Raw genomic sequence first — 14,870 nt, 5'->3', positions numbered from 1 at the left:
ATCAGTAAATCTAAATGTCACTTTCACGGTCATTCTTTGATATTTCACTTATCGTTTGGAGTAAGACATGCAATGTTACAGACAGTCGTTCTAATACCCAACTGTGATGGGTACTGTCCTTGAGGTGGATTGATGTGATAGACAAGGAATTCATCTCGTTCTTGATTGCCACTCAGTTAACTTTGACGAATACTTTTTTCCGGACCGAGCAGAAGCCGTTCTTATATCATTCGCTCTCAAAATATCCTGGAGACTTTTCTTATGACTTTGAAAGTCTGGCAAGAGACCTAAACCTGCCTGTGAAAACTCGCACCACGTACGAATCTAATCAAAATTGAACAGTGCATAGCCAGCCGGTACACGACAACCTAATTCTCCTACGTTTTTACCACATTATTGTTATTAAATGCAAGATTAAGCAGCGTGTAGAGATGAGGAAAATGGCCAATTTCTTTTGTAAAATTGTAGAATATTATGACAATAGCTTTAAATCTCAGATTACAAATATTAAAGTGGATGGCGTCTTGAATTCCTACTTTATAAGTCATAGATTTGGGAGAGACAAAGAAACAAACAGCATCAACAACAACAAAAAACAAAACAAAACAAAAAAGACCCCAAACCCCAAACAACAAAAACAACAACAAAAATGGTTACGTAATAGCTCTTAGTGGATCTTTGCTTACAATTTTATATTACATCATAACACCATGTCGCCAGTGCATAAGACTTAAGTAGGCAAACTGATACGGCGAAATCCAAATAATGTATGAAGATTTGTGTGTTGTGCAGGTGCGTGTGTGAGTGCGTGTGTGCGTGTGTGTGTGTGTGCATGTGTGTGCTTGTGTGTACGTATGTGGCGTATTTTGCTCATGCACCCAGTCAAACGTATGCTGGTACCCGTGTGTTGTCAGCCTTTCTTGGACCAGCAAGTATTTGGGGGGAAAAAGTTCAAAAATATAAGTAGACACTGAAGGCCAACGAATAAAAGAGGAGAACCTACCATTTTGTTGCCGCGTTCTCGGTGGACATAGCCTTACTACGCCCGAGAATGTCGTCCAAGACAGTCACCGAGGTCTACGGAAAGCGACTGCTCTCCAAAGAGCTCTCCCTGCACGTCGGCGAGCTGCGCTGTGCCTGCGTGTCGGCTCAGACGGACTGGGACAGTCTCATTCAGGACCACCCATGGCTCTGCAACGAGGTAGGGTTGCTATTTCTCCATTTATACATCTCCAGAAATACTCAGAATTCTTGAAAAGCAGCTGCCCGGATGCAAATTTTCACTTAGGTTTTGAGTATTGTGCTTTTCTTTTCCTGTAGTTAAGAATTTTGTTTAATGTTCCGTCAAAAAGTGTAAACCGTGCTTATGTTGAACGACAGGGAACGCTTAATATTACAGTATTCGTCTGTAACTTCTCTGAAACAGTCGTACTTAAAGTATATAGCCGGTTTGTGCCAAGTTTTCTACGGTTTCTGCAGTATAACATCGTTCAGAAAGAGGTGTTCTAACTAAACTTAAACCAAAGATGCTTAAACCTAGTCTATAAACTGGTGAATCCGAATTCAAGGACAGGGTTAATGTGATTTGTGTTTTGTTAGCACCTATACTTGGTTTTGTCAACAAAAACTACTAGTTTTGTTAACAACTACTAAAGTTGTTTTCTGTTCAATTCAGTCCAGTCCCTCGATTGTCCGTCTCTCTATCGAATTTTGTTTTGTTCTTTTTGATAAAAATTCTCACAATATAAAACACCTATAAGATACTTCTTATTACATAACAGTTGGATCCAAAATATACAATGTTGAATAGCAAGCAAAGTATATGAAGGGCGTTACTCAAGCAGTCAATGTATCGATAATGAGTTGTATCCTTTAAAAGGAGAACACAAATCAGAATTGCAATAAAACACGAATATGTTCTCTTTCAGCCCAGCAAAGATGTGACCTACGTTTTAACCGCATATCATAATATTACCTGGCTGTTTCCTTTCATTCTCTCTCATTTTAAAGAAGGTAGGATCACGTTACATACAAAAAAGACTAAAAGATGTACAAGGCTTTCCAACGAGATTTAGCGCTGTCGAACTTAACCTCGTATTGCCATGAAAAGGAAGCAATGAAATATAATGACCCTTCGAAATTGTTATTCCTATAACCAATATGTTCGAATATGGAGCTTTAACATCCAATCTCGTGCGTGCTTTTACCGAAGCAATATCATAGAGAGGGTTTGACGTATATAAATGATATCAACGATAACCGTAGAATACATACAGGAAGATTTTGTATCTAAAACAGTCCATAGTTGAATGACAATGGCACGTACAGTTGTATTGCTCAATGAGAATCACCAGCAAATGACAAGTACAACAATATAGCATACCTTGATGTGATCAAATTAAAATGGAATGATCCCTAAATATATGTCAAATGTTTAAGTAGAGCACACCTGCAAAGTTTGTGGAAAATCGGACAGATTTTAAGGTTTTAGTGCAGCCATTGCCAGATGAGAAGGCTACAACACTTTGTGACGTCACGTATGGAAAGTGACGTAAAGGAAGCATAAAGAAAATTTTCATATTTTCACTTTCCTATTGGATATAGTGACTTACCTCTAAAGAAAGTTAGTTATCCATCGTATATCAAATAATCTTTCAATTGGCTGTTAAATAGGAACAAGCGTCTTTGGAATTGTATATAACTATGATGGTTAGGAATTCCAAAATAATGGACCTGTGTAAACTTATATTCTTTGCATGTATTTGGTTCTTAATCTAGGTAAATGAAAAAAATGATGATCGTCTTGTGGGGTAATAAATGTAGTTTCTACCAAACAAAATAGATAATGCTGCTAGAAGCTCTTTCTATATAGTTTGGATATAGGGTTTTCTACAAATCTATGAAAAGCTCACTGCACAAGCATTTGTGTTATATTGTCCTGCATTTAAACATAATGCAACAGTTTCCATAACTCCTTTTACAAAGAAATTTAAGACGACGACAATTAATCTATGCAAATGCGATTCATCGGTGGTATATACTGGGCACCAGTAACTTCATGTCTTCTATTCAACGACGTGTCTAGACTGTAAAGTCGCTCCGTAATAAAAAAAAAACAAGGAATGAGAAATGGTGGAAATATATGGAGGGAATGAGGTAACTAATGTCAAAAGGTCTGCTATGTGAATACGAATATGTGTGTTCAGTTATGTATGAGAACTTATAGATTATATATTTCTGGTGGGTTTCTCTTCGATGAGAGCATAATTCAACATTGTCAAAATTACGAATCAAAAAGAAAGAATTTCGTATAAAGAAGGATAGAAAAAGGGCAAACTCGTCAAACAGAAGGTAACAAAGCACCCTTCTTGTCCGGTGAACCCACTCACGTTCTCACTCACTTTAATATTAAATCACAAAGGTACAGTGCTGATACTTTATGGGTGTGTGGGAATCTAAGGTTAAAAACAAGCACACAACCAACAACAAAAACCAAAACACTTACATCCAACATACACACAAACACGTACACACACACACACACACACACACACACTTTTTGTTTTATAATGTTCTTTATTTGAATTTCATTCAATATCAAATCCATATTAGCAATAAAATTGATATTACCACAAAAAAAAAAACAGCTGTATTCTTCTCTCTTGTGCTGCTGAATCTTTTTTTCCAACTATTTTCCAAATATATTTGGGTTTTTTACAAAGCATACCATGTTTTTATCAGAAAAAAAACACACACACGTACCCTCTTACACACACACACACACACGCGCACGCACATACACACTCACTACAATAGCTTCTGACCACACGAGCATTGTGAATTAAGAGTTTCTATAGGACAAAGATACTACTGTAGATCTTCTATAGCCCAGTCGGTAGGGCACTGGTCTAGCACGCAGGTCTCGGGTTCGAATTCCGACGGAATTCCCTTTTCTTTGCTCAATTTTTCACCTAAAGAATTGAGAAAGGATCGATTACTAGTACTTAGTATACAACAGATCATGGACAAAGGATTAATTACAAGGTTCCTCGTTCGAGTCAAGGGCTCCATTGAATAATCCCTCTATAGAGGCACTTACATGGAAGTTTTTATTGAGATAGAAATGAAAACACGTGGATTTAGCGAATGCAAATATGCAATCAATTCCAAATTTGGTAATTCAATTCATTTATTTTCTTTCTTCTATAATATAATCGTGTACTCTGTAATCCATATATATTGATGTTTTCTGTAATATTACCGAAAAAAGGTTGATACATATATTTGCAGTAATGTTGAAGACAATAAAATCACATAATAAAACAAATATGTAAATACCAATATGTTATAGTACTCACAATAAGTTGAGAAATTTGAGAAAAACCCATATTCCATTTTATTAAAAATTATGACGTCTTATGATTTGGCTAAATCCATGTGGATAAGACGACTAAACACCATCCGTGATGCTAAATAAATGAAGTATAAGGAGAAATTCCACACAGAATAATGTCTATCTTTCTAATACATATGCATCCGACTTGTAACTAACATGTTATGTTAAAGGGATCGTACAGTTCTGGTTGAGACCTAATTTCAGGTTTCTAACATTTTTTGGGTGAGATAATGAGAAATCTCTTATGAAATATGAAAGAGCATGTAATTCTATGAGGAATTCAACGTTTATTTGATAAAAATTGGTTTTGAAATGGCTGAGATATCCAAAAAAGAGCGATTCTAATAAAGTGTGGGACCCACACTTTGTAATGATCGCTTTGTTGTACTTTGTATTTGGATGTTTCAGTCATTCCAAACCCGATTTTCATCAAATAAACTTTGAATTCCTCTTAAAATGGTATGCTCTGTGCTATATCATAAGTGTTTTCTTGGTATCTCGCAAAAATTTAAAAGCCCAATTCTCATCTCCACCAATACTGTACTATCCCTTTAAGGGTAATATAGGGTAATAAGACCTTCTGAAAGGGGTAAGTTAAGATTGTTTTTTTGTTACCGGTACTACATTAAATGTTAAAAACATGTTAAATTCGATGACGACACTTGGATTAAAGAAAAACCTCTGAATAGTCATAACTTGAAAACAGATTGTCCAATTTTCCTCAATTTTTACTGATGATTATGTACAACTAATATTTGTGCAGTCATCGAACCCACGCATAACATTTGGGGACATTCCACATTAAATTTTCATCTTGTGCTTGCTTGTAATACAGGCATTCAAGATTTAATTGTCAGAACGTATAACAAGATGGTTCAAATCCACTAAACAACTTGTTGAATCAATGTTGAGCATCTTACATTGTGTTCATGGCCATTTTCAACTTAGAACTGAGGTCTTTTTGTATTTATTCATTTTTCAACAAGAGGAAATTAACCACGGAATTGTGCAGACGTTTATAAGAAAGTTAGACTCCGCATAAAAAAGACAAAAGATAACAAGAATGCAAAAAATCTATATGCTCTTGCATAAATGCTTGTAGTCCTAATCGTTCATTAAGGGATAGTTGCGAAGGACAAAACATATCGATCCAAACCTGTTGAATCAGCTCTGAAGATTTTTTTTTGTTTAACCTCAATGTCACTTTTTGCATATTTCTCATGGAAATGTCCAAAAACAAAAATACAATACCAAAATTACAAAATACAAAATAGGTGACACCTTACCTGGATGTACACCTGTCTCAATAAACACCAAGGTATGTTTAAAGTTGTATTCGACTATTTTGCTCAGAGTACGAGAAATGTGATGGGGGGACTACATAAAATAAAGCTTTTTCAGTCGTAGTTCCCAGGACCGTACGTTTTATTGCTCCATATCATATTAATGCCATATCTTTAACGGATATGCCTGGCATTTGATGCAGAAATTATAAACGTTTTAGATGTAGTTTCACCGTATTTATTCAAATGTTATTACAATGGCCTATATCGTAGCGCAAGTATAAAGGGATATGGCAACTGCTGACATTTGAAATCAACGGTAATATATCACTGAAGAAGTTAAGCGGGATGCTGTAAATTATTTCCATTCAATTCAACTCGAATTTTTATTTGATTTTTCGTTTAAAACATGATAATAAACATCAACATCGGTTCACCAGTTTGTGCAAACTACCTATAAGCATGAGGTACTGATGTCACCAACTCAAAACTCTTTCATTGGTTTGTGAACAAGAATAATGTCGTGCATGTTCAGTTCATCATTTGACAACGACAACTGCATGAACAATATTATCAGGTTGCTAGGTTGTGGCGGCACGTTTTGAAAGAGACACGGAATAGCACATCGAGTAAGGATACACTGTAAAAACAGCGGTGTTAGATTTAACACCACGGGTGTTAAATCTAACACCGATCAAACTTCAATAAAGGACCACACCCACAGGTGTTAAAAATGCACTGTGATGGTGTTGAAAAGTGTTCACCTGACACTTCGTGGTGTTAATTTGACACTGTACCTGGTGTTATTTTGACACTGTACTGGTGTTAATTCAAAAATGACACCACATGGTGTTGGTTTGATATTTGTTGGTGTTAATATCAATGGTTTAACACCCGTCCAGCTTCAATAAGAGAACACACCAGCTGGTGTTACTTTGGTGTAAATTTATTTTCAAATTTTTTCAAAAATCGAGTATTTTAATGTAAAATTCTTCATCGTCTTGTTTAAATTAAAAATCAAAAAGAAGTGCAGTTACTAAGAAACTCTTCAAAAAAACAGTTTAAAATTTGGAAGTGACACCCGGAGGTGTTAATTTAACACCATAAATGAGCACCGAAAATTTAACACCAGCTCGGTGTTCACTATTTAACACCGGACTTTTTGCAGTGTAATAATTTATGTACATTGTATCAAATATGGCATAATCATCAATGGAAGACTAGATCTTGTAAGACGGATACACCATCTCCTTATCTATTTCTTTCTGCAATTCGATTCATTTCAATTCAGTTTAATCAGATTTAGTTAAATCAAATAAAATTGATTAGATTAAATTAATGTCCTGATGTTATTGTGTTTTTAAGGTCTTTTTGTACGAATAACACCAGTGCGCTTAGAAACACCAGTATAAAAGCCATATGAATGCACTTATTGTTACTCTCATTATTTACATGAGTGATTGATAATGATATCACCGTCTTATGGACAGAAGATATACTTTATCGATAGTGACAACGATTATACAGAGTTATGAAATTACCAAAATGTGTACTCAAAATGTTTCGAAGAGGTCTACAGTTCAAGATAAAACCTTTTACGATTCATAAGAGGAGAAGCACATTCAAAGTCAATTAAAATTTTGAATAAATCATAAGTTAGATAATCATCAATATAATATACTGTTCTTTAAATATTTGCATTTTGTTCTTTTTGAATCTCTGTCTATAAATCTGTACTTATATCTATATTTGTATTTATATCTAAACACACACACACACACACACACGCACACACACACACACACAACCATGGTAAGCACAATAAATTGGCAGATGTATCTTCCCACTGTTGACCAACTCCTGTGAGAAAATAAAGATGATCTATTGTGCCATGAATGGATGAGCACACATTAAAGACAAAATGGTTACTCTTAAAAAGTAAGATGTCAATTTCTGTTTCTAGTGTATGTTTCTGAGTTGTTTTTGTTTTATCATCTGTCGTTGATCCCCTCACACCTATGACCCTAACACTTTTTTTAACATATTACACAGACCTCAAAGAGACTCTTGAGACTTTTGAAAAGTGGTAATTTTGTCTTATAGGTATTCCCACTCATGCATGACTAAACACTAAAAGAATCCATTGAAAGAATATAGCTCGTCATGTATAATGTGGAAACATCCCTGTCAAATTATGTTGCACGAAACATTTCGTTAAAAAGTTATGCCATCTTTCAGGGGGAGGGAAGGGGGATAATTTTTTTTTCTAAGTATTACATGTATATGGTATTTTTACCTCTATGTCTATGTCTATATACGTACATGTGTAAGGTTATGTTTATCTACATGCATATGTATGATTATGTGCACTATTGTATAGGGTATGCGTATCTATATGTATATCATAATTATACGTATAAAATTGTATTACAAAAGGACGGACCATGTATTTCTTGCTCTTTGTATGGAAAGAATGGGATGTGAACGATTCCTGGTCAGGGGTGAACAGCAAAACAAAGCAAAATGACAAAATAAAAAACAAAACAAAACAAAAACAGCAATTAACAACAACAACTACAACAACCTCTGTTAGTGCTCTGACCATTGTGTGATGTCAAAATCTCCTTGGAGGACTGTCTCACCATTACAATGAAACGCATTCTTTGCAGGCACTGGTGATCAAACCCGACCAGGGACTGAAAAGGAGGGGTAAGCTGGGCCTACTGAAGCTGAACACACACCTCGACTCGGCCCGGAAATGGATGGCCCATAAAATGGACGAAGAAATACTGGTAGGATGTGCAATATCAAGACTCTCTGCTGTTATTTTTCCCTCTTCTCTCGTCAGGAAAACTGTTGACGTGTTTATCCAAGAACACACATACAGGCTATATCCTAAAGCACCCGATATAGTGCGCAGGGTACCCAGTTTGAGGTGGTTGCACATTATAATGTTACATGCACTAGAAAACACCTGCTTGGTTCTGTACAAGTACTTAGTCAATTCATGATACATATATTTCGATGCCTTTTTGAATCTTTCCAAAGTATACATGGACATATTATTATGACTGTATTATTTGCATGCGTACGGCTTTCGAGTGACCTCATAATATATTGTGCTAATTCTGCTTCCACAAGGCTTGAATTAATTCACTGAAGAGTGGGAATCTCTTAACAACATTAATATGTTTAGTCGTAGAATGCAGGCTAATTGATGGTAAAAAACCAAGGTTCTACATCCATTCCAACAATGTTAGCCTCACTCACACGTACAAAATAGAGGGATGACGATCGCGCTCCAAATCTCGAGACTTTTTTGCAAGCGTTCACGCGTGATAGCGATCGCGCTCAAACTCTCGAAGTTTTTAGCAAAAATTAAGAACAAAAATAGCTCGATAGCTGCCGATCGATAAATCTACTTGCCCCTCACAGTGGTGTTCGTGGTGCGTACGCTGTGATGTGAATGATGGGATACAAAATCTCGAGCATATTTGGTAGAGCGTAACCGTCACCATGGGGCAACTTAGAGCGCCGATTCAGGAATAAACGCAAGATTTCTTGGTTTTGTGCGTTTTTGTGTCCACGCGTGCAAAAAACCAAAACAAAAAAAAAACCAAAAACAAAAACAAAAACAAAACAAAACACTCGAGTTGCTGATCGCCCTAGTTTGTGTTTTTTTCCGTCAACACGTGCAAAAAAAAAAACAAAAACTCGAGCTTGCGATCGCGATGCAAATCTCGAAATTTGTAATTCGTGTACGTGTGAATCCCCCTATTAACAGCTATAACAGACAACGACAATAACAGCCACAACTGTGTAATATTCCAGACGAAGCTGACCGTTTCTGCAACATTAATTTGCTTTGTTGATCACGAACTTCAATCGTTTCTAAACAAAAGAATGCTACAAGCATTTTAATATAAGAATGAAATGAAATGTTTCGTTTTCTTAGAAAATGTGAGCAATTACTAACTAACCACTGGCCTTGACTATTTCCTCTTGTGGGGGCGTTGTTTAGGTTGATGGCGTCAGTGGTCGTCTGCGCCAATTCATCATCGAACCGTTCGTGAAACACGACGCCGTAGATGAGTACTTCCTCTCGATCTACTCCGAAATGGATCATGACGTCGTCCTGTTTCACCACGATGGCGGCATCGACGTCGGGAACGTGGACGAGAAGGTATTTGTTCGCAACGCAACGCAATGGCTGTCCAATGACAAGTTATGTTAGTTCCTAATCTTCCTATCCCCAGAAAGTAAGAATAATGGTCATGTGTTCCCATTTCTCGTGCCAAAGGCCCCGGTCACAATACAAGTGAAGAGCGGTATACATCGCCGACAGTTCTACGAAATCTGAATCACTGGTCGATTGTTAGTGGTTAACGGTTGTAAAAAAAAAAAAAAAAAATTTTCTATGAATAGGCAAATGGTGGACATAATGGTAGATATAAAGTCGGCTGAAAGTTGTCATGCTTCATCTAAACAGTCCTGTCATCTGTACTCTTTAGTAATATTTTAATGGTTGTCAAGATTAGAAACCAGCCCGTGAAAACACACACACACACACACACACACACACACACACACACACACACACACACTAGGTCTTCATAAAAGTTGCCTAGCAGATACCGATTATTTGCCAATCTTGGTTTGCTAGCACTCGATGATCTATAAAATCATGTCTAAAGTCGAAGGTTTTTGGTAGTCTGATTGATGAGAAATTCGACAACTATGATGTGTTTAGACCCAAATTGAATCATAAAATCTTGTCGACATACTGGCTTGGTTTCTGTAGGAAAAACGGAGTTGGCCTATAGAACAATGTTGTGGTCTATGCAGTATTGAGTCTTGCACAGGAACCGATTCACCATCACTTCTCAGATTTCTCCCTCACTGCTATAGCGTTGTCATTAGATTGTGCTATGATATTTCCGAATTCTATATAGGATTTTTACTTTTCATTCTTATATTACATTTAACCAAAACATCTCACTCAGGCTCTGAAGCTTGACGTGGGGTTGAATGAGGAGATAAACGAGATTACGGTTCAAAAGGCCTTACTGCAGAAAGTCCCCGCCAAGAAGAGCAGGTAAGAAAAAAAAAAGTGTAACCTGTAATTCTCTTTATCGAAGTGTGTGTAAGTGTGTGTGTGTGTATGTGTGTGTGTGTGTGTGTGTGTTTTTGTGTGTGTGTGCGATGTGGTATTTTGGTGTATATAAGATTTCATTAGATATTATGCTTGTTATAAGATTATTGACTTTGTCAATTTGAACATTATTATTTTTGTACATTCGTTAATCTGAACATTCGAGGAGAGTGATTCAAGTGTACTCCTTGACAGGTGATATTTACGTTTCGTATATTCATTTTGTATATTTAAACATTCAATTGGAAGGTATGGCAACGAGTAAAAAAAAATAAAGGCAAACCGTTTAAAAACTTTCTGTGTGTGTGTGTGTGTGTGTGTGTGTGTGTGGTGTGTGTGTGTGTGTGTGTGTGTCAGGGTATGTGTGTTCGCGTGTGTATGTGAATGTGCATGAATACCAGTGTGTATATGCCTTTAATTTCTTTTATTTCGGTGTATTTTGTCAGTATAATTCAATGCTTAGAAAATGGCTGTCACCCCTGTACTGTACATTGCCTGCATGCTTGAAGCTCTTTACTATACTACGTGTACGTATGCCGTGAGCGACCAACTGCCATGTGATTAGTTACTCACCGTCCAGAGGTAATGAACCACTGGCCAAAAAATTGACCAATCAAATTCACTCATCATTGTGATTTAGAGTACTCTGTATAGGTTGCAGAGATCGACGCAGAATGTATAGATATGACAGAGTACCTACCATCATTTCGCTTGAATTTCCTTGCAGCAAAATTCACGGACAATTAACCAAATCTCACACTGTCGTTGTTACCAAACCCGTCTAGATTTTTCCTGGTATGTTGTTCACATCAAATAACGTCAATGATATCGCAAGGATAACTATAGGTTGAATGCTTCCACCCACTTTCATTTCAAGTTGTTGCTGGTCTTTTTGTGTGTGGCATTGCTACCAGTATACTGTTCTTTTTAAAGCGTCTAATGTTTTCGATTCAAATATCATTAATGCGTACAAACTGTCGCGTATATGAAGAACTCAGACTATAGGGTCCTTGTTAAAACATATTGAGTCTGAAGTTATCAGCCTTTTATCTACAAAGTATCAACGTCATAAATACCATCTGTCCTTATCATGTTATAAATTATGCTTATTGCAATGCATTTGAATCGGTTGCGTTCGAAATAAGATCACTTTCTTAATCGCTTTCAATTCTTTCCCGTTGGCAAGGAATCAATATGTTGTTAAGCCATCAGTAGCCAATAAATGTCTTTGCAACGTCAACTCGTGTCAACATGTAATTCTTTTTGGTACGGTTTCAGGAGAGCTTTTGTGAAAATACAAGCAAAGGCCTGCCACAAAAATCGTATTGCAACCAATAAAAAAAAAGATGGAATTGCTACGCTTTTATCTTTCAGTAAACTGGCGAGTTTCATTGTGGATCTTGTCAAGCTTTATCAAGAAATGCATTTCGTTCTTCTGGAAATCAACCCACTGGGTAAGGCTCTGCCAGTCTATTCTCCTGCTTTCACTGTTTGATGCCTAATGTCAATCGGAAAATAGTACAGCTGCCGTCATGCCATGTAATGTAATTATTAGCATTCGACTATGTTCACTGAGATGGAATGTAACATCAGAATACTTCGCATTGTTAAGAAATACTGAAATATGCAAATCAGTGCCAAACCTGATTTGGTTGGTGATAAGTGAAATAACTGACATTACGTTTTGGAAATACATAATAGAAAGCGAGGAGTAGTTGACTATGTTAGTTGAATGTGAAATCAAAGCATTGTGCTGAAACGTGACACCAATGCATGAGTCACCTTTATCTTCAATTATGAAAACAATTTTGTTTTTTGTTTTTTGTTTTTTTGCATAAAAACTTTAACGTAAACGCCTTGGTTGCAATTTAGGACTTTATCAAAATGTTCCTATTTTAAAATATTAACACAGTTATGAGAGTCTCTATATTATTATCATTATTAGTTGAGAAGTGCTAGCTAAATACGTGATTCCTTTGAAACTAACAGGCTTTATGCTAAATGTATAGGAACTGAATAACTCGTGTTCACTTGCCAGTTGGACATGCTATTAGAGAACCACACGATACCCACTCTATCACAACACAGAATGTCGTTGCCATGTGTTTGCGATCCCTGTATTTTTATAATTAGGTATCCATGTTTCTATCTCTTCCAGTTGTCCTAGACCAGATCTATCCTTTGGATTTGGCGGCCATGCTGGATACCAAGGCCACGCCCATGTGCAGAGAAAGATGGGGGCAGGTGGAATTCCCCTTGCCATTCTGTCGGTTACCAACGAAAGAGGTAAGAACGAGCGCACTGGATGGAGGAAGCTTGAAAGAAAAAACTAGAAAGGTCCTATTTGCAATATTGAGTGAAAACCGAAAGCAACTGTGACGGTAAACTTTGAAGTGATACTTATGGTGATAATGAAGGAAATCGCAGGGCAGAAATTCTTGTTAGACAAGTTACCGTGAGCAATTGTTGCCAGTGTTATCATATTGATGATATAAAGTTGGAATAGACATTATTTCGAAATCCACTTCTTCATTTACTGCAACCAACCGTAGACATCACGTTCAGTTCATCATTAGGCATGTGCGTGTGTGTGTGTGCGTTACAGGCGTGTGTTTATGTGTGTTGTTTATGAGTGTGTGCTTGGGGATCATCCCACGAGCTCGTCACCCACGAGTCATACAGCCCACGAGCTAGACACCGAGTAAAACAGGCCCACAAGCTTGACACTTGGCAAAATAAAAACAAAACAAAACAAATAAAACGACTTATAAGCCAGACACTTGGCAAAAAGACGGCACATTTATGAGCTTATACACATGGCAAATGATTGAGGCCCACAAGCTCGACACTATGTAGATTAAGCTCTATGGTGTAATGCCCAACTTGTGGGCCTTATTTGCCCGGTGTCAAACTCATGGGCCTTATTCGCCTAGCGTTTATCTGATGGACCTATTGCTCGTGGGCCTATTTTAGCTGATGTCGAGCTCGCAACGTGCACCCAAACTATATAGTTGACGGGATTTAAGACACCTATAGATTCCTATATACGCAAGTACGTAGCATTTAATAGATAGTTTATCAGCTTGGTAATAATAACAGCGTTATTCTCAAAATATTTGTGTACTGGAGTGTTTTACATGTACATATGTATTTGAACATGATGATGGAACCCAGTCAGCAAAGCTTGACAAATTTGCTGGAATTGAGTCACTACGAGTAGCCAATTGAGCAACATGAATCTACCGCAGTGGCGTGATGGGAATACCATTGGCATGATTGGTGTTATGCCTTTCGCACAGATAAAAGGTGTTAGCATCATTCCGGTGGTTTTGTTTGTATTGGCTCTATTGGCTTGATTTATTCTCTGTATGACATTATTTTACAATTGCATCAATTTTTAGCAATTTCATATAACATTGTTCATACAAATATGACATTACAAAGTATTATTACCTTGTACAATTAAAAAATGATAATTAATTAATTGCAATTGTATAAATTTTCAACAATTTCGTAACATCGTATGTACAATTTCATAACATCGTATATACAAATAAGGCATTGCACGGTACGATTATCTTGTGCAACTTTTAAAAAAATCATTACGTATATAAATCCGTAATATTATCGCATATCATTACATCATAAATTTCAATCCAGAACAACTGCCTAGAACAAGCACAAAGCTTGACTGTTTGGTAGGTAAACCGATAATGCATATCATTGATACAATAAAATAACGGGGTCTAATGTGATGCTCGTGGAAGAGAGGGTAAAAAGAAAGAAAGAAAAAAAAGGAGGATGAAAGACGTCTCCCGATACTAGTCTTGCCAGGTCCAATCGTTTTAAGCAGTTTTAAACTTAATCATGGTCCTGCATTCACAAGATATGAACACTTATGTAGGCAAATATTGTTATGCTGAGGATTGGATGAGAATTCGCTCAGTATATGTGTGCTCGTGTGGATGTGTAGGCGTATATCTGTATTTGTTTGTTTGTTTTTTTTTTTTTTTGATGAAGACATTTTAAGGAAAAACAT

The 14,870-nt window shown here is 36.7% G+C and overlaps 1 protein-coding gene across 1 annotated transcript in view; it reads left to right on the top strand.

Moving 5' to 3' along the window:
* The first annotated feature begins 1,044 nt into the window (after nt 1–1,044).
* The window catches only part of LOC139741129 (ATP-citrate synthase-like), a 30,641-nt gene continuing 16,815 nt past the window's right edge, over nt 1,045–14,870 (top strand). The window contains exons 1-6 of the mRNA XM_071651716.1: nt 1,045–1,201; nt 8,349–8,471; nt 9,701–9,862; nt 10,683–10,774; nt 12,206–12,285; nt 12,990–13,117. Of these exons, the coding sequence (XP_071507817.1) occupies nt 1,052–1,201; nt 8,349–8,471; nt 9,701–9,862; nt 10,683–10,774; nt 12,206–12,285; nt 12,990–13,117 (735 nt within the window). The 5' untranslated portion in view covers nt 1,045–1,051. The remainder of the gene's footprint in view (nt 1,202–8,348; nt 8,472–9,700; nt 9,863–10,682; nt 10,775–12,205; nt 12,286–12,989; nt 13,118–14,870) is intronic.

This window comes from Diadema antillarum, unplaced genomic scaffold (assembly GCF_040938485.1).
Source record: "Diadema antillarum isolate AM-2024a unplaced genomic scaffold, OU_Dant_1.0 seq00000906_RagTag, whole genome shotgun sequence".
In the NCBI taxonomy this organism is placed as follows: Eukaryota; Metazoa; Echinodermata; class Echinoidea; order Diadematoida; family Diadematidae; genus Diadema; species Diadema antillarum.
This window is presented reverse-complemented; position numbering and strand designations above follow the sequence as displayed.